Source organism: Macaca fascicularis, chromosome 17 (genome assembly GCF_037993035.2).
Source record: "Macaca fascicularis isolate 582-1 chromosome 17, T2T-MFA8v1.1".
NCBI classification, from domain to species: Eukaryota; Metazoa; Chordata; class Mammalia; order Primates; family Cercopithecidae; genus Macaca; species Macaca fascicularis.
Window position 1 is genome coordinate 1,682,054 of NC_088391.1, and position 20,906 is coordinate 1,702,959.

Below are 20,906 nucleotides of genomic sequence, written 5' to 3' on the forward strand. Positions count from 1 at the left end.
ACAATCCTTTAAGTTAGGTTTTACTGTTGAGTGTGTTTTCATGAAAAAAATTCTGGTTTTCAGAGGTTTGTGGAATGGTGGACCTATATTATCATCTAAGCATGAGGCTCAAAGTACACGTAAACCTATAAAACGATAAAAAAGTACACCTATTCACGTATCTTTTAGGATGTTATTGCAAGATATGTGATGGTCCTTGAATATAGTGAATTACAGCCATGCACTATATATCTGCACCACCACTTACAGAATCTTAAGCAAATTTCTATCCTAAAGAAAAAGTAAATAAAACACAAATTAGGACAATTCTAGTTTTCTTCAGTGATTTATTTCATTATCTAACACCTGTTAGCAGAATAAAATGAACTTTTAGGCCTACAAACAAAACTCTGAAGAGATCTCCTGTCATCTACTGTATTTCAAAATACATAGGATGTGAAGTCGGAGATTCTTTCTGACTTCTGGGCACAAATCTGTAGAATTTGTTCAGAACTAGAGGTCATTATTTAAAGTTGATCTCCATGTTTACTGTAGAAAACAAATCCATAGACATGTGGATGAGGTTTATCTTTACCCCTAAAGAATGATCTCTTCTTATGAAATAGCCAAAGAATTAATGACTAGTTACACCGTTTAGCAAGACAGGCACACATCAGCAGCACACAGTGAAACAGACCTATTTACAGAGTCAGGACATTTTTCTGTTTACCTGTAGATCAACAGGGATCTACAGCCAGATCTGGCTACATATCATGCCTTATAATGTGAATTCATTTATCTGCAACGGTAAGGAAAGAATCTCATCCTGATTATCATTTATATATAAATGGTGGCAAATATACAACTTTGTAGATGTGCTAGAAAAGATGCCGAAGTTTTGAGTGATCTCTCCATACCCTATTTTTCCCATAAATTCTTTCTGGTTTTGGTACAAAGTTTTGGAGAACTTGAAGGTTTTTAGGAACATATATATTCCATTACAGAAGAAACACAAAGTAGCTAATCTTTTATAATATCATAATATTTCCAAATAGACTACATTTTTCTTTGTCTTTCTTGGTAAGTCAATAAAGGTTCCATGATGCTACAGGAACAAGAACTACCACAACTTTTCTTATTAATGTTATACTTAAAAGCAGCCATCAAATTACTAACCTCCTGTATTCCAAGGCAAAGGTAATAGATGCTGTCAGGTGCATAATTCTCTCCATTTGGCCGTCGGATCTCATTGACAAAATGAGCTAACCCATAGTTAAGCTCAGCTGTGGTGTGAGAGAGTAGATCCTCTTTTAACTTTACTGATTTAGCTAAAAATACATAAAATAAAAATCAGTAATTGTTATTATTTACTGTCTTATTAAGGTTAAGAACTTTCTGACATTCTTTGTAAGAGCTCTGAAGTAAAATAAAATGCATTCTTACAGGTATTTTAAGTTACATTTATGTTTTTTAAATTTAAATGTACGCCACAACAGAAATCTTGATTTTAAATAGGACTTAGGAGAAACAAAATTAAAACACTTACAAGATTTTAACTCATCTAATACCAGAAGATCTTCATCAAGTTGCCTAGTTTTGACCCAGTGTTTCCATGCATTTACGCCATACGTGTATTTGAAAGGAAAGCTGCATTCTGAATTGTCAGAACTATCATCATGAGACTGGTATCCTGATACAGCCTTTCTCTTGGCTCCCTATTAGTAAAAAACAACATAACATCTTTTTTAAAGCCTACATTATTTCATTACTTTACACAAGCCATCTCTCAACAAAGGCAAATTACAATCGACCCTTGAACGACATGGGTTTGAACTGCAGGGGTCCACTTGGACACATACGTTTTTCTGTGTGCATGCCTCTCCCACCTCCTTCTATCTCTCCCAACCGTGCCACCTGAGACAGCAAGATCAACCTCTCCTCTTCCTCCTCAGCCTACTCAACATGAAGACAATGAGGACGATCTATTTCCACCTAATGAATCGTAAATATATATTCTCTCCCATATGATTCTCTTGATAACATTTTCTCTAGCTAACTTTATTATAAAAATACAGTATGTAACATATAAAATGTGCGTTAATCAACTGTTATCAGCAAGGCTTCCAGTCAACAGTTGGCTACTAGTAGTTAACTTTTTAGGGAGTCAAAAGTAACACATGAATTTCTGACTGTGCAGGGGGCGCTCAGTGAAGAGTAGGCTACTAGGACTTAACTTTTTAGGGAGTCAAAACTTACACACAAATTTGTGACTGTGCAGGGGGGATCAGAGCCCAACCACTGCATTGTACAAGGATCATCTGTAATTACAAATATAGTTACTTCTTTAATCTGTAATAAAAATATAGTTATTTGTTTAATCTGTCATGAAATTAGAGAAGAAGAAAATGAAATACAGGTATTTGCTTTGAACTGACTGGTATTCCTGAATCTGACAACAGTTAGTCAATATTTCAGGAAATGTGATGTTTCTACATAAATCAGTTTGTGCAACAAAATCATATTAAATTCTGTGGTGAGAGTCACCAATGATGAGAAAATAAATATAAGACAATAAACTGATATTCTAAATATTACTGTAAGAGAGAAACTGAAGAACTTTTCAACAACTCTACCTTATAGAGAGTGACACTTAACTACTTTTCACTTTTTATTTTATTTTATTGTTTTATTTTTGTTTTTTAAGACAGGGCCTTGCTCTGTCATCCATGCTAGAGTTTTGTAATCACGGTATCTCCCCTGCCAGGTAAGTATCCATGCTAGAGTTCTGTTTTGAGGTGAGGTCTTGCTCTGTTGCCCAAGCTGGAGTGCAATGGCACGATCATAGCTCACTGCAGCCTGGATCCTCCTCCTGAGTAGCTGGGACTGCAGACACGTGGTACCATGCCTGGCTAATTTTTAGAAGTCTCACTATGTTGCCCAGGCTGGTCTCAAACTCCTGGGCTCCAGCAATCTTCCCGCCTCAGCCTTCCAAAGTGCTGGGATTACAGGTGCCACTGTGCCTGGCCCCCTTTTCACTTTCCTGATGGCATTGTTCGCAATGCAAAAGTTTTTAATTTTGATGCAGTCCAGTTTATTTATTTTTCCTTTTCTTCCCTGTGCTTTCGGTATCTTACCAAAGAAACTGCCTAACATAAGGCCATTAAGATTTAGGCCTATGTTTCCTTCTAAGAGTTTTATGTTTTTAGCTCTTACATTTAGGTATATGGCTCATTTTGAGTTAATTGTTGTGTCTGGTGTCAACGAGAAGTCCGCCTTCATTCTACTGCAAGTATTCTCTCCCTTTTCAGTTTTTTTTTTCTTTCTTTTGGAGACAATTTGTGAAAGCTATCACTCTTAAGGTATTTTTAAAACCTGCTTTATGTTGGAAGTCAGAAACACAGAAAGTTGGCAGAATACCATAACAATTACAGTTGTTAACGCATGTAGATTTGGTCCACTGAATGATCAAACTGTCCAGCATGTCTTTCTATGTGTGTATGCCTAAAAGATACCAGAAATAATAAACTGTATACTTCAACCCCGCTGATAATCTCATCAGAAATAACGATGGAAAAAAACAGCTCCCTAGAAAACAGTCTAAATTTTTGTGAAAGAATTGAACTTACTACTTTAGCAACTGTTTTCTATTTTGACCCTGCATCAAGAAAGTTTAGTTGAAGTATCAACTAAATCTGAGATATTTTTATTACTTAAAAATAGGTTACCTCTTAAATTATTTTCCAGCCTAGAAAACAAAGTGTGTTCCCATATTCTCAGGCACACTAAAAGACCACTGTATCCCTGTTTGCCTATAGAGAGATATTGTTATATAGGCTATTAAGTGAATGTACCTTTTTTTTAGATCGAGGTCTGGGCTGTTCCTCATATTCTTCACCAAAAACAGGTGGTAATAAAAATTCATTTTCCATATCAAGCTCCTCAGCAGCTGACAACCAAATCAGAACTTTATTTTAAATGAAATAGCACAGGGTGATGTTACATAAACACAGCCAACAAATAACCACAGGATGTAAACCAGCATTCGTACATGGGGACAATCTGGGCTGGGCTGGGGAGTAAATGACTCATTGTATCTAACGTGGTGTGTAAGTTCTGACAAACCCTGTTCAAACTCCTAAAAACATATAAAATGAATATCAACACAGAATTTTCATGAAAATGTATGATATCAGAAAAATTACTACAGTCTGGAATCCAATTATAAGATCTAAATAGTATCGGTACAAATCTGATTCAATCTATTAAATGTTTTTTACAAAAACTAACGTTTTACATTCTACTCAGGGTGCTCATTAGCCATCCATGGATTAAGAAAATAATGAGGCCAGGTGTGGTGGCTCACGCCTGTAATCCCAGCACTTAGGGAGGCTGAGGTGGGCGGATCACAAGGTCAGGAGATCGAGACCATCCTGGCTAACACGGTGAAACCCCGTCTCTACTAAAAATACAAAAAATTAGCCAGGCATGGTGGCGGGTGCCTGTAGTCCCAGCTACTTGGGAGGCTGAGGCAGGAGAATGGTGTGAGCCCGGGAGGCAGAGCTTGCAGTGAGCTGATATCGCGCCACTGCACTCCAGCCTGGGCGATAGAGCGAGACTCTGTCTCAAAAAAAAAAAAAGAAAATAATGAAAAGTGACATGCTTATTTTACAAAAGACTTGAAAATAATTTTTCCTTTGAAGGTAAACTTAATTTTCAAAGGGAATCTTAAAAAAATGCTACATATGTATACAAAATATATATATATTTTATATATATACTTTTTTTGAGACAGAGTTTTGCTCTTGTTGCCCTGGTTGGAGTGCAACGGCGCAGTCTTGGCTCACTGCAGCCCCTCCCAGGTTCAAGCAATTCTGCCTCAGCCTCCCAAGTAGCTGGGATTACAGGTGCCCACCACCACGCTCAGCTAATTTTTCTATTTTCAGAAGAGACGGGGTTTCACCACATTGGCCAGGCTGGTCTCAAACTCCTGACCTCAGGTGATCCACCCACCTCGGCCTCCCAAAGTGCTGGCATTACAGGCATAAGCCACCGCACCTAGATGCTAACAATTTTTTTAAATTAGAAAGGACACAAACACTTCTTTAAACTTTCTATAAAGAATTACTTCTAGAGGTTTTTTTTTTTTTTTTTTTGAGACAGGGCCTCACTCTGGAGTGCAGTAGCACAATCTCGGCTCGCTGCAACCTCTACTTCCTGGACTCAAGCAGTCCTCCTGCCTCAGCCTCCCAAGTAGCTGGGATTACAGGCATGCACCACCATCCTGGCTAATTTTTATATTTTTTAGTAGAGACGGCATTTCGCCACATTGCCCAGGTTGGTCTTAAACTCCTGGGCTCAAGTGATCTCATTCCAGAAGTTAACTGTTAAGGTGGGTTTTTAAAAAAATAAAAATAAAAATAAAAAACAGTTAAAAAAAATATGAAGTTAACTGTTAAGGTGAGTTTAAAAAAATAACAACAACAAAAATATGAACACTGCTAAAAGGCAATGACACAAACATCAAATGGTAAATTATCATAACCACAGTTGACTCCATAACTCAATTCCATAGTCATAAAGGTTTTGAGTACCTCTGGGAAAATCTATTTCGATATCCAAATCTGGTTCATATGGTACATCAGGCATGCTGGACTGTGTCTCTGGGTCAGAGTTCTTCAAAAGATCTGAACCAATTATATCTGTTTCAATAATTACACCTGAAATCAATCCACACTGTCATTAGGAATCAAACAGAGAACCCCAGCGGTGTCTGTATTTAATCTGCAAAAGCAAGTCACTTAATTTTAAATGCAATATAAAAAAATACGTTATTTAATCTGCAAAAGCAAGTCACTTAATTTTAAATGCAATATAAAAAAAAATGTTATTTAATCTGCAAAAGCAAGTCATTTAATTTTAAATGCAATATAAAAAAATATGTTTAATGTCACAAAAGGGCATATTATATATATAACTATCTCAAAATGTAAACCACTATAAACCTCATAATTATAATTAGTCACAAGCACATGAAAACTTTCAATCCTATAAATTTTATAGGAAGACTCCCTTCAAAAGCTAATAGGTACACTTTGATAGTAAAACAACTTCAACAAGTAAAGTATTTCTAAAAGCAACTTTTTGTCAAAAACAAACTAATGAGGGTAGACAACTGTAGTTTTCAATACTCTTTGAATTTTGACCTAGGTTTCTCAAGTCGTTCAATATATGCTTATTAACAACTGCCTTTTAATGGTTCGATCAATTGCTTTCAAGTGTTTTTGTGTTATAGTCATGGTAAGAAATGCATTTTATCCAGCACATACTGCAAGGTGATGGCAAGGAACAGAAAGCCATCTGTATACACACTGGTTTCACAAAATAATACTTACCCTTCTAGAAGGGATTCACATTGTCATTTTTTTTACCCTGCTCCACTTAGTTTTTCTTTTGTTAAACAAAAACACTGGTTGCAACCCACTAAACTAATTTCACAACTTCTTACCACAGTGCTTCAAAAACACTGTCTCATTATTAAATCCAGAGAAAATTATAGTATTTTGATTGTTCTCTAGGGTAGGGTAAGAATTAGCTCAAGGTTGAAATAGGACTCTGGGTATCAAGAGAGGGTTAAGGGTGGAAAATAAATATTCTAAGTGACTTAGAACCATCCACAACACACTCATCATGTTATATACCATGTAGCGCAAGCACTACCCTAACAGAGGTTAAGATAAACTCTGGTGTAGGTAATGCAAATTATTTTATTAGTATAAGCAATAAAAGAAATCTAGGTGCTGGGTGTGGTAGCTCACACCTGTAATCCCAGCACTTTGGGAGGCAGGCAGATCACCTGAGGTCAGGAGTTTGAGATCAGCCTGGCCAACATGGTGAAGCCCTGTCTCTACTAAAAATATCAAAATTAGCTGGGCGTGGTGGCACGTGCCTGTTAATTCCAGCTACTCAGGAGGCTGAGGCAGAAGAAGAGCTTGAACCCAGGAGGCAGAGATCTCAGTGAGCCAGGATCGTGCTACTGCACTCCACCCTGGGCAACAGAGCAAGAGTCCATCTCAAAAAAATCAAAAAACTAGGGATAACTACTACAAAAGAAGAGTTCTGATCACTATTAGAGTCTACTACAAGTTATTATAGTTCTGTATCTGTACCACTCCACTAACAAGAGGAACTCTGAGTGGATTTTACAAGTCAAATCCTGCTTATAACAGAGACCAAAGACCAAATTCCTGCTTCGGATATGTGTCCGAGGGCACCTGGCTAAATATAGTGTAGATCTCTTAATATAAAATATATTTGTTACAATGCTTTCCTCACCCCCACATAAACTGAAACAAAATTATATGCCCTGGAAAGTGCTGTAACAATACTTATAAATAACCAATGGTAACAATATTCATAAATAACCAATGGAACAATACTTATAAATAACCAATGGTAACACTTATTCGCCAGGTATAATCTAGTGTAGCTCACTGTTGATGTTGGCAGTCTCTGTTTTCCCCTCGTCTTCACTCATCATATCCGTCATTGTAAGCAACTCTGTATCAAGAGGATCTGAAGAAACCTTGCTTTTTAGCTCCTCAATTGCTGCAGGAATCTTCTCACTGCTGTCCAATGGAGCAGGCAGAAACACAGGAACTGGCACCTAATTAACCAAATCATTTTGAGTTAGGTTTACTAAACATTAAAAGATATTTTTCCAAATTAAAAATTACTCTGACACATGATCTACTTTATCATATCACACTGGATAAAAGCTTTGAAAAGAACACATATAAAACTAAGATGTTAACTGTGACAAGAAAGCCTAGAATACAAACATCTACTTTTTGGAATACAAATTAAAGAAAAAGAATTTTTGAAGTATTTCTGTCCCCCAGGGTACTATAACAGCCAAGCCCCGACACAGCAGTGTTCTAAGTACTGCAAGTGATTTGGGATAAAATAATATTTTATATGAAATTCTACGTTTCAGTTCTAAACCTTATGACTTCACAAATACTTCTTTTTCTTTTTTTTTTTTTTTGAGACAGAATTTCGCTCTTGTTGCCCAGCCTGGAGTGCAATGGCGCTATCTCAGTTCACTGCAACCTCTGCTTCCTGGGTTCAAGTGATTCTCCTGCCTCAGCCTCCCCAGTAGCTGGGATTACAGGCGTGCGCCACCACGCCCGACTAATTTTGTATTTTTGGTAGAGACAGGATTTCACCACGTTGGCCAGGCTGGTCTCGAACTCCTGACCTCAGGTGATCTGCCCATGTTGGCCTCCCAAAGTGCTGGGATTACAGGTGTGAGCACATGGCCCACAAATACTTCTTTTGAAAATGAACCCAAATATAAAACTCAGTATGCATAGAGCAGGCACAGACATCTGCAAAATGTTACTCGTGAGGATGAACACATACATACTTACACACAAAGCAATCAATCATGACAACAGAGATACAACCAAATCTAAGTTAACTGTTGAAGAAAGGTAAAGATGGTTTTATTAGCTTCATTAAACTAGTAACTGCAACTACAGTTATCCTCAGAATTCTAGGGGATTGGTTCCAGGACCACCTGTGGATGGATACCAAAGTCTACGCAGACTCAAGTCCCACACCCCTACAGTCAGCCTTCTATACAGATTGCACATCCTCAAATAATTTTTTTTTTTTTTTTTGAGACAAAGACTTGCTCTGTAGCGCAGGCTGCAGTGCCGTGGTGCAATCACGGCTCACTGCAGCCTCCATCTCCCAAGCTCAAGCAATCTTCCTACCTCAGCCTCCCAAGTAGCTGGGTCTACAGGTACACGCCACTGTGCCTGGCTAATTTTTTGTATTTTTAGTAGTGACGGGGTTTCACCATGCTGCCCAGGCTGGTCTTGAACTCCTGGGCTGAAGATACGCCTACCTTAGCCTTCCAAAGTGCTGGGATTACAGGCAGAATACTGTATTTTCAGTCCGTGTTTGGTCACGGATGTGGAACCTGCCAATATAGAGGGCCGCCCATATTTATTGGAAAAAAAAAAAATCATCCACATATGTGGATGCATGGAGTCCCAACTCTTGTTGTTCAAGGGTCAACTGTACATTGTGTTCCCAACTGTGCCTGCTAAATCTCAAAATGAAAAAGAACTGAAAATGTGACTTACAGGAACAGGAACTGTAGTAGGAACAGGAATATTCTGGCTGTACATGTGCATAGGAACTGGGATATACACAGGCACAGGGATAGGCACTGGAACATATTCTGTCTTCCAAGTATCATCTAAAAACACAAAACATATTTAAGGAGCAACGTTAACTAACACTTATATACAGGTGTTTAATGTTAAAATAATTTGATCAAGAAAAATTTAACTACCTCAGTAGTTAAATTTAACTACCTCAGAATTTAGAATTTCTCTAAATTCCCAGTTTTTACAAGTTAGGTAACTTAAAAGAAAGCAGCAGCTGTTCTAACGTACAGAAAATACAAATAGAATTTAGGGATTTTTTTTTTAAGAAAGAAAACATCCTTTAAAAACACTATATAGTTCCAGATACCCTACCATACTCTCCTCAACAACCTCCCCAAAGGCTTATTTAATCAAATAATTAGAATACAGATAACACTGTGAATTTGATAAAAAATACATGTTTGAATAATTTCATCTCATTCTGACAGGAAGGAAACAGAATTGTTACCATTACGAATCACAGGGAAAGAGGAAATTTTTGATAAAGTATTTTTTCACTTCGACATAATTTGTATTCTAGGCCTTTATCAGAGATTGATCATAATGATTTAAAATGAGATGCTGTATTCTCCAGGTAATATCTAAAATTAGATAAGCAAAATCAACAGAAAATGACAAAGTGACCAAATGAATCTATCCTGGAGGCTGTTCCATTCAAGAAAAGCATGTAAAGATGAAGGTATGGGGAAGTATGTAAGTCACATTGTCCTAAGTTACCTGTCTGGCAAGATTTGGTCTGCATGTGAGGTTTACAGTAAGTAGCTTTTGTCATTGTTAAAGGTTTGCAAAGAACTGCTTTGTTCTTCATCTCTTTGTTAGGTGTTGGAGAAGGGGGTGGTGCTGAACCCTATGGAGAAGCAAAGAGAAACAGTTTTACTTTTATGTCTAATTTTCAGTACTTCCTGGTGTCAATGAAGGATTTTCAGTACTAAGAAGGGAACACACAAAAGCAGAAGAGGATAACCAAATTATGCTATTATCACTATGTTCACCATACTCTTAATCTATAAGGATCAATATGAATCTATCCTAACTACTAGCAAAGTGGTAGCAATTGTTCATTCTATAGATTTATATCACCTTCAAAGGATACCATTAGAATGATTAAAAAAAAAAAAAAGACAATCTAACTTTTAAGTACAAAATCAAGGTTGCAAACCTGAACTATGAAAACACTTAGGCACTTTTAAATTTATTTCAGAAAAAGAAGATCTTACAGTTATTATGGCTCTCTGATACTCTAGCTCCCTCTGCTGGATAAATGGCATTAAATATGATTATAAATTTGAAAAGAAAAACGAAAACAATTACCAAAGATATCCTCAAACTTTAAGTTGTATATTTCCTGTGACCCAGCAATGACAATTTCTGAAACCTATTCTACAGATGCAGTCTCTCAGACATTTTGCACTAAGTTCACCGTAGCATTATTTGCATTGCAAACAAAACAAAACCCCACATAAATAAAATCTGAAATAAGTGGAAGATAAGAGCATAAGGGAGTAAAGGTAAGGTACTCTCCACATCACCTATTGATATGGAGAAAATGTAGGTACATAATTCAGAATAGTTGTGTTCTATACAGTTGCCCCAAACAATGACTAATGAACTGCTGCTTCAATGGGAAATACAAGATTAGGTTCCTGTGAGCCTCTGGTCACAATGTTTTCATCAACTGATCAATACGTAATTTTGTTAAAGATACTTCATACAGTATTTTTTTAATAATAAAACAATATTTCATTAGAGTATTTTTGTGTAATACACTACTGAGATCAACTCAAACACAGTACAAATACAGCACACGCATACTGCACAGCACTCACACAGCACATGCACTGTACAGTTCGCCACATATTGTACAGTGATCACATAAACAACACTGTGTTTATGTGTGTACATAAACAACACATACTGTTTACTGTGCCTTTATGCAAATAAAGTCCTAAAAAATATAAACAAAAATCAAGCAGTCAAAGTTTTACAAAAGCTGGCCGAGTGCATTGGCTCACATGTGTAATCCCAGAACTTTGGGAGGCCGAGACAGGCGGATCACCTAAGGTCAAGAGTTTGAGACCAGCCTGGCCAGCATGGTGAAACCCCATCTCTACTAAAAAGTAAAAATATAAATAAATAAATAAATAACTAGCCAGACATGGTGGTGCCCACCTCTAGTCCCAGCTACTCTAGAGGCTGAGGCAAGAGAATCGCTTGACCCTGGGAGGCGGAGGTTGCAATGAGCCAAGATCATCCCACTGCACTCTAGCCTGGATGACAGAGTTAGACTTTGTTTCAAGAACAAAGCAAAAACAAAACAAACATTAACAAAATTTCACTGTGGATGGAGCTGCAGGATGTGTGATGAGACACTGAACTGTGTGGTCTGACCTCTCAACCTTGGTGTGTCCCATGAAAACCGAGGTTGTATAACTGGCTCTTGTGCCTTGTTGACAGTGTCAGTGATTTTCTTACCCAAACTGGCTCCAAAAATTGTGTCAGCCTTGGCAGCTTAGCTTTTAACCTCAGATTCTTTTGCATCTCAAGTCATGTTCTCAGTAGTACTTAAACTTGAGACTGTGCTCAAGCATAGGGCCATTTTTCTGTTTTATTGACAATTTTTCCCAAGACAGAATTCCATTCTGATATCACCTTCCTTCATGTTGCCAAAGCCTTCTATGCTCATTTGCTGTGTGATGCACATTGTGTTTTTAACATCGTTCTTTACAATTTCTGTAACACCTTTTCAGTTTGATCAAACATTTTCCCAGCAGTTATCAACAGCCTGCTTGATACTGCCCCCAGGTTGTGTGGCCATAATCAAGAAGATGCATATTGTGACTGCTTCCAGGAGTCTATCCATGGTGGTTTCCTTGTTGGCATCGAAAGCCTCACAAGCCTTGTTACAAAGCTCCCTCATGTGGTGCACCGTGAAAGCCTTTAAAATGCCGTCTGAGGGACTGGAGAAGAGACGCAGTATTTGGGGGCATGAAAATAACTCCTACATTGGGGTGGGCACTTTCAAGTTCTTCATAGCAATGAACTGGGGCATTACCCACAAATCAAACTTTGAAGGCTAAGTTTTCACCCTGAAGATAGTGTTCAACTTCTAGGATGAAGCAGTGAAACCAATCCCAGAATATACTGGGCATCATCCATGCTTTTTTGTCCCACCTCCAATGGAAATGATACATACTTCAGATTTTTCCCTGCAAGTGCTCAAGAATTTTGAGCTCTGTATATCATTAAGGGTTTGCATTTAAAGGTGCCCTTGGCATTGGTATACAATAACAAGCTTGCATACTCTTTGGATGAATTAAGGCCAAGGGCATTTCACAGGTTCATATCCCAACGACCTTGTAAAAACAAGCCAGTCCCATTAGTGCTGAAAACTAGCTCTTCCATATAACCTTTTCCCTGTATAACACTTTGCAAGTATTCTTCCATAGTATCTTGATCTGCAAAACTCACCTCAACTTCAAGTTTAACATGTTTCATACCACATGGCCTTAAAATGTGGAAGCCAGCTAGCTCTCACATAGCCAAGAAGAGTTTAACATTTTCCTAACCTCGATTAACCTGTGGTGGGCTGAAAGCTGTTCAGTATGCTTTAAAAAAAAAAAAAAAAAAAAAAAAAAGGTCATAATCTCACGAATCCATACATTTAGTCATTACTCTATCTTTTCCTTAGCTGTACCACAAACTAGAGATGTTACTATAGCACTCAGGTAGACTGGCAAATTTCCTCTTTCTTTTTCTAGATGTACGGTTATGTTGATTCATTAATACTGAACTCACACCAAGAACATTATAACTTCATGCCTAAATGAAACTTTTCTAACAGTATTTTCTCCATAAGGTACATCAGAGCTTTCTTGTTCTTAGTGACACTAGACACCACTTCCCGGCCCTTCTAAACAATAAAAATCATCAACAAAAAACACAAAAATGCAAACAACAAAACAACCTGACACTCATTAGACTAAGAAAAGGATACTTGTTTATAGAATGAGAGCTGAAACACAAAGGCACAGCATTGCTTTGTTCTACTTCAACTGGGAACATGTACATTGGGTAACTCAAATTTCTCACCACTCTGCACATCTACAAATGTCTGTGAAAGCACCTTAAGTATTGATTTAGGGGTTACAAATAAATTTTGGTGGGCAGGCAAATTTGAAATCCATGAATGAGGACTGACTGCACAATTCTCTCTCAGTATATGTGGAGGATTGGTTCTAGGACCACCACCATCCGCCAAAGCCCCTACCCCACTCCTCATACCAGAATCTGCGCATACACAACTCCCACAGTCAGCCTTTATAGAACTCACCCATATGAAAAGTCTGCCCTCAAATTTGCCTTGCAAATCCTTTATTTTCCATCCAAGTTTGGTTAGGAAAAAAAACAAAAAAGCCATGTGGAAGTGGACAAACGCAGTTCAAATCCATGTTGTTCAAGGGTCAACTATACTTACAGCTACCGCTGTGTGACCTCAGGCAAGTCACTCGATCTCTTATGCCTCAATTTCCACCATAGTATAATGGAGAGAATAACTTAGCAAACAGTATCTGTTACATACCAGGCATTAGGAAAGTTTGGTCTGAACTGGAAAATACTCTACATCCCAAAAGAGAGGATCTAAAGTCATAGACGTCCTGGGATTGCTTGATGCTGCACTTCCTGCCATTCTGCAAATACTACTTTATGTCAATAAACTATGCCACTTGGTGAAAATCTACACTTGAACCAAACTTGTTTTTTCTAATGTTTTTTACTTTTTAGTCAATAGACAGGATCCAGTTATGTGTGTATGCTGAAGTAGGACCCAAAAGAATAAAAATTATAATGACAAAAGCCACCATCTGTTGAGTATTTGCTAGATGCCAGGGACTATGAAAAGCACCAAATCTTACTGCACACTCCTAACACCACAAAAGGTAGGACTTTTTATCACTCCCATTTTACTTATGAGGAAACTGAGACTCAGAAGTGATACAATCTGGCAAGAGGCACTGAGCTAAAAGTTCTGAAATCAGGATTCAAGTAAGATTCACCTGATGTCAAAAGTTTCTGTTCTTCACTATACATACTGCCTCTATGAAGTCTGGAACAAAACAGCTCTACCATGGTTTAGGATTCATCATGAGGTAGGTACTACATTCATCTTGATTTTTCAAATAAACTTACACAAAGAACAGTGAAGTAACTTGCCCAAAATTACACAGCTAAGCTCCTATCCTTTGAAGTTTATGGGTGGAGAATTAGAAGATTCCAAAAGCTAACAAAGAAGAAAAGATGGGAGAGGACTTTATACGACAAAAGGCAACAGCTGCAATGGCAGCCTTACTTATCCTTCCCTATCAATAACGCTTCCTCTACCCTCCGCCATACAGTTCGGTTCAAGTCCTTCCCTATCAATAACGCTTCCTCTACCCTCCGCCATACAGTTCGGTTCAAGTCCTTCCCTATCAATAACGCTTCCTCTACCCTCCGCCATACAGTTCGGTTCAAGTCCTTCCCTATCAATAACGCTTCCTCTACCCTCCGCCATACAGTTCGGTTCAAGTCCTTCCCTATCAATAACGCTTCCTCTACCCTCCGCCATACAGTTCGGTTCAAGTCCTTCCCTATCAATAACGTTTCCTCTACCCTCCGCCATACAGTTCGGTTCAAGTCCTTCCCTATCAATAACGCTTCCTCTACCCTCCGCCATACAGTTCGGTTCAAGTCCTTCCCTATCAATAACGCTTCCTCTACCCTCCGCCATACAGTTCGGTTCAAGTCCTTCCCTATCAATAACGCTTCCTCTACCCTCCGCCATACAGTTCGGTTCAAGTCCTTCCCTATCAATAACGCTTCCTCTAACCTCCGCCATACAGTTCGGTTCAAGCCCTGTAGGAGGAGAAAAATATTTAATATCATGCTAATAGAAAGGGTTTCTGGTCAAAAGCACACACCTTTGAAACAAGGTTGAGGAGTTGCCTTATAAATATAAGTATATAATAGGGAATAGTCATCTTTCATACCCTCAGCATGGATGAAAGTCTCTGGTATTAAAATGAGATAATTCAAGTGAATGCTTTACATACTTCCAAAATTATCTGATTTTAAAATGTTATTATTTCCATAAGGGGGCATATGGATAGAGAAAGCAAGGAAAAACTATTCTTATTTTTCTAGGATTCTGTCCAACTATTAACATCAAAAACAAACACTGAATAGAATAAATGTAAAAATAACAATTTTCATCTATATCAGTGATTCTCACTTCTGGTTACATATTAGAATCCTGAAGAACTTTTCTTTTTTTTTTTTTTTTTTAATGGAGATGGAGTTTCACTCTTATTACCCAGGCTGGAGTGCAGTGGCACAATCTTGGCTCATTGCAACCTCTGCCTCCCGGATTCAAGCGATTCTCCTGCCTCAGCCTCCTGAGTAGCTGGGATTACAGGTGCGCGCCACCACGCCTGGCTAACTTTTTGTATTTTTAGTAGAGATGGAGTTTCATTATGTTGGCCAGGCTGGTCTTGAACTTCTGACCTCAGGTGATCCACTTGCCTTGTTGCAGGGATTACAGGCATGAGTCACTGTGCCCAGCCAGAACTTTTTTAAAATACAGAATTTCTGGGTTGGAGTCTAGGCACTGGAAGGTTTTGAAAATTTGCCAGGTGATTCTAATGAGTAGTCGGCGTTGGAACCACCGATCTGTTCTTTTGTAACACAACAAGAACTAGCCCAGAGACTTCATTGCCGATAAATGACTCCTGAAGAGCTTTGCTCGGGTAAGGATGCGAGCAATACCAGGATCCACCGCTGGTGACAGCTGTAAGATGCAGCATGCCAAGCCAGGCAGTGCCCCACCACTCTCCGGAGTGGCAAAAGCATTGCCTCTTATCTTTAGTAGTCATTAGCAACATCAACCTACAAAACTCTTAAAATGCTAACAGAAGTAGAATTTGATATATCACACCAAAAGAAAAATAAATAGGAGGAAAAAAAATCCAGGACACATTGCGTATTTCCCAAATTTTTAAACTCAAAAAATTCTAGCCACCAACATGTATCTTCAGATCTCTACTTGAAAGATAAATGCATGAAGCCATCACTAATCTGCCTCAGCCTATTCCTTCAGCCTCATTTTCCATTATTCCACCAAAGACCCCTTCCAGCTTGGCTCTAGTAAGTAGTTCTGCCAAATACACATGTGCTTAGCACGTTATTATTCTCCTATTTTTCATGCCTATCTGGCTATCTTCTACTCAACTGTTTACAGTCAGCTTATTCGTATCTTTCAGAACAAATAGTCATTTCAAACATACTATTGCCATTGTCTTAAAGATGCATCTATTATGGAAACATCCATCAACTCAAATATCGCTTATGTCTATTGTCCCACTGTGAGGAGAGGCTATAATTAACTCTCCTTTATATTCCTTGGCATGTATGACAGTCTCTGGTATTAATACAATTCAGCTGAATACTCCACTGTCTCAGTTAAGCAAAAAAATAATAATAATAATAATTACCGTTATGATCACATTAAATTGCCTAATTATTTTTTACCCCGTATTAAAAAAGTCACAATTTAGCACTCCAGTTCACCAATACTTACTGTCATTTTGGTTCGAGACGTCTGACAACCCTGATCTAAAAAACATAAAAAATTTAAAATAAGAAAAATACTCTTTCTTCAGAATTTTCTAAATCCCTATTTCTCATTAAATTTCACTAATTTAAACTGTGACTAAAGAAAATATTTTAGACATTTTAAGGGAAGAATTTCAAATTTGTATAAAGTATAGAAATATACAGGTAAATAAATTAATCCTTTTTTCCTTTTGCCCCCTCTGAAAGTATACACTGCTTTTGGGGAAATATTATTATATATTCTTAGATTTATATCTTAAAAGATATATATATATTTTTTTAAATTACAGCTTCTAAAGGGTTTTTGTTGTTCCTCCCAACCTACTCCCTAGCAATTCGATTTGCTAAAAATAATTTGCATTTAAAATTGTAGATGATACATGATAGGTAGATGTCTATTCTTTTTAAAATTTGTGTTATAACGCTGTTTAGCTTCTCCTCACTCTCAACTACACCTTGTTTTCTCAATTAGCATGAAATTTCAAAAAGACAATAAAACAAAAAGCAATACATTTATAAAAACAATATACAAGGGTGCTTCAACCCAGAGAATCTACGGAATTTAAGTTGCTGTTAAGCTATCTCCAAAATCAACTATTCATTATCAGTGTTTTGGATTCAGAACTACGTAAAGACTGATTTACAGGGTTTTCAAGTTATCACCTAAATTATTACATACCATAATGCAAGTTTTCAGGTCCTTTCTGAGTTGTCATGTTGGGCTCATTTTGTTGACAGTAGAAACGCAGTAAGCAATGCTGATCACAGAAATGTTTCATTTCCCCACGCCACTGAACTCGCTCTTTAAGAGTTCCTTGAGATTTACAACAGTCACACCTTGCAGCCTTAATTTAAAAAGGAAGGTTTCAGACATTGCAAATTATTTTTGAAGATTTCCAGAAGTTTATCAGTGATTATTGCCAAATGTGATAAAACCGTGAGTGATAAAGAAAAATAGAACTATAATATAAATCATTTATAAACAGTAAAATGTACAATAAGTAAAAGTGGAAAAAAAAAAAAAAGAAGCAATTTCTCAATTGACAAAGTTCCATCCTATACTTACCAGGAGCCAAAGACCAGCATCACAAAGGTAGGATAACTAAATACATATTGGTAGACCAAACCAATGTATTTTAATGTCTTTAAATACTTTTGAGGGCCATATAATATACTGGTAGAATCGTCTCCTACCATTATATTGAACATTTATGAGTAATGAACGGATTTCCCAGGTTTGTTGTACAAGGCAAAGGCAATTTTGAAGCAAGCTCTTATGATGGGAAATTTATGGATGTTAACTTGAACTATTTCAGTTTTTCAACAGTTTAATATAAATTTGAAAAGCTTTAATAAATAAATGTATTTAATTTTAGTAACAAGAACTTTGAGTTCATGTTTTTAAACACTCAATGTTTAAATGTTCTGAAAACCAGTAATACCAATAAGACAAGCGATTTGACCCACATCTAGGAAAACAATCAGCCCAATGGGTCCACAACTTAACTTGCAATACCAAAAAATGATACAAGAAAAACAAATTAAAATTCAAAGAATGTACTTTATTTTGGTGAATCAATAATCTTGAGACAGATTTTTGTTTTTTAGGATCTTAATTTCCCTAGATTTTGCCCATTTTCACTATTTCTTAACATCTTGACTAATGAGTGTGAAGAAAATATAAACGATATATCTTCAAATACAGAAAAATGATATAATTTCAAATACAGTTCTTTTCATAATTTAAGTTTCTGGTCTAGAAATGAACTACTGTTATTTTTTTCAATTACCCTTTGGCTTACCAGCTTTGAAATTTTGACAAAGTAATAACTGTTAAGTATTTTGCAGTTCATAATAATTGTGGCTACAGCTTTTCCTTTACTACTCTAATCTAGAGTTTTACACTGTGGATTTTGAAATTTCTCACGTTACAATTTCAACAGGAATTCTACAAATGCCACGTCAAAATTCCTGGTCAGGAATATTAACAAATGACTATGTTGACAAACAGGTCTTACATAACAAACATACCCCAAGGTTAGAACACAGGCTCTTTTTTTTTCTCCAGGTCAGGTATTTCTCCTGCTGAATAAATGTTAAGTGAATGAAGATTTATAGTACAAATTATGACTACTAAGTGATGCCAATATCACGACTCTTGTCCAAAAACTTGTGAATACAAATTTTATACTGCTGATGGTATTATATGATCATCTCACTAACAACAGCACTTAATATCAACCAAGATCATATTTTCACTCAATAATAAAAAAGACCCTTTGTTAAATTCTCACCAGCGAGACTGTTCTTCAAAATAACCATAGAATTGTTCCAGGGTTTCTTTTCTTTCTTTCAGTTTCTTTTTCCCTTTTTATAATTTATGCTCAAAAAAAGAGACAAAGCATAAAGGAAGGAAATGGAAGCTTAATACTTTATTCATTGATTCTGAACAGCGCAAGAACCGAAAGTAGAGTTACAGCCTGACTACATTGTTCACTGAGAACCTGAAATAAGAGCCAAACCCGTTGTATCTTCTCTCTATAAATCTTCACAACAGCCCCGCAAAATGGGTACTGCAAACTAAGATCTAAAAAGATTAAATAACTAAGGTCAAATATTAAAAATGCAGAGATGGGATTCAAAAAGCAGACAACCAAGTCAAAACCCAGGCTTTATCCTGTACACTAAGCAATAAAGACAAAATGAGTTACTATAAATGACTAGAGAATAAATATCGTAACACAATACAAATAAAATGCTATAAGATTCTTGATTTGACCTTTAAAATAGAAATCTGTATTAATTCAAATCATTATACGTACTATGATGACTCTTAGGAGTAGTACTGCCATTTATACAATAATTTGGAAGGTCAACGGCATAAAATCAAACACATTCCACCTAAAGAATTTGAACAATGGAATCACTTCATCGTTCTACAATTTGACACTTGGTTTTTATAGAACCAATACTTGAAGCTCCCTTCTTCTTTTAAAGATTCAAAACATATTTAGATAATTTCCCTCTACCCAAAGAAAAAAGGGGCAAGATGAACACCAATTTACAAATTAAACAAAATAGGCATGTATTTTTTCAGCCTGAAAAAATAGTGAGAACTCAATACTAATAATTCGAAGTTTAATGCCACAATCAAAATTTTGGAGGTTGTGAACTTTTGTTTCTTTTACATCCACTTATGCAAACTCCTAGTAAAACGTATGGAATTCAGTTAAAATATGATGGCCAATTTAAAAAGATCATTAATGATCATCATTCCTTACCAACACCAACACAACTCCACTCCAAGATGCATTCCCTAGCCATTTGCAAAAAATAACTACTAAGACACCATTAAAAATGAAATAAATGGGACATAAGTCTCTGGTTTTAAAAATACTGCATCATCTATTTTGTGGTTTTCTTGTCATTGTGAAATCAAGAATAGCAAACTAAGGAGGAGGAGAAAAAAAAAATCACAGGTTCAAACAAATCTAAGTAACAGCCAGGTACTAAACTCTGATTCAAAAACCTTAATCCAATCTATCACTAAACAGAAATTTCATTTTCAATAACTGGCAAAAGGTCATTCAGCCTATCCTGACCCAGTCCCTTTTACTTCTTGGATAGTTTCAACTTTTCATTTTTCGTTGATATATACATCTTTTTAAACTTTCCTATTTATTTGTTCCCTATTTCACCAAACAAACCTAATTTTCCAGGGGAGAACCATGAATATGAAAAAGATAGGGGTATTTTACAGACATTTTAAACAGAAATCCTTTATGACTTCTCAATACAGCTTTCTGAGCACAGTAGAGTGATTCACTACAAAAAAAAAGAATGCAGTGATAAAAGGTGACTGGGTACTACGCAAAGCATAGGAATTGTCTGGTGACCAAAAAGATACATTTAAAGCAATATTCGAATATTAAATATTCTTTTCCTAAAATTAATTTCAAAAACAATTTTAAAAAATGGATATAGCAGTTTATAAAGAAAAATTATAGAAGTCTAATATTATTAATTTAAAGCCCATCAATC

The 20,906-nt window shown here is 36.6% G+C and overlaps 1 protein-coding gene across 30 annotated transcripts in view; it reads right to left on the reverse strand.

Moving 5' to 3' along the window:
* Positions 1 to 20,906, reverse strand: part of ZMYM2 (zinc finger MYM-type containing 2) — a 129,230-nt gene that overhangs the window by 18,500 nt on the left and 89,824 nt on the right. For all 30 annotated transcript variants that reach the window (XM_074021696.1, XM_074021692.1, XM_065533053.2 and 27 more), the window contains 9 exons: positions 17,545 to 17,710; positions 16,831 to 16,865; positions 9,936 to 10,065; positions 9,132 to 9,247; positions 7,471 to 7,642; positions 5,571 to 5,696; positions 3,831 to 3,925; positions 1,526 to 1,694; positions 1,156 to 1,307 (listed from right to left, as the gene is read on the reverse strand). In XM_074021696.1, the coding sequence (XP_073877797.1) occupies positions 1,156 to 1,307; positions 1,526 to 1,694; positions 3,831 to 3,925; positions 5,571 to 5,696; positions 7,471 to 7,642; positions 9,132 to 9,247; positions 9,936 to 10,065; positions 16,831 to 16,865; positions 17,545 to 17,710 (1,161 nt within the window). The remainder of the gene's footprint in view (positions 1 to 1,155; positions 1,308 to 1,525; positions 1,695 to 3,830; positions 3,926 to 5,570; positions 5,697 to 7,470; positions 7,643 to 9,131; positions 9,248 to 9,935; positions 10,066 to 16,830; positions 16,866 to 17,544; positions 17,711 to 20,906) is intronic.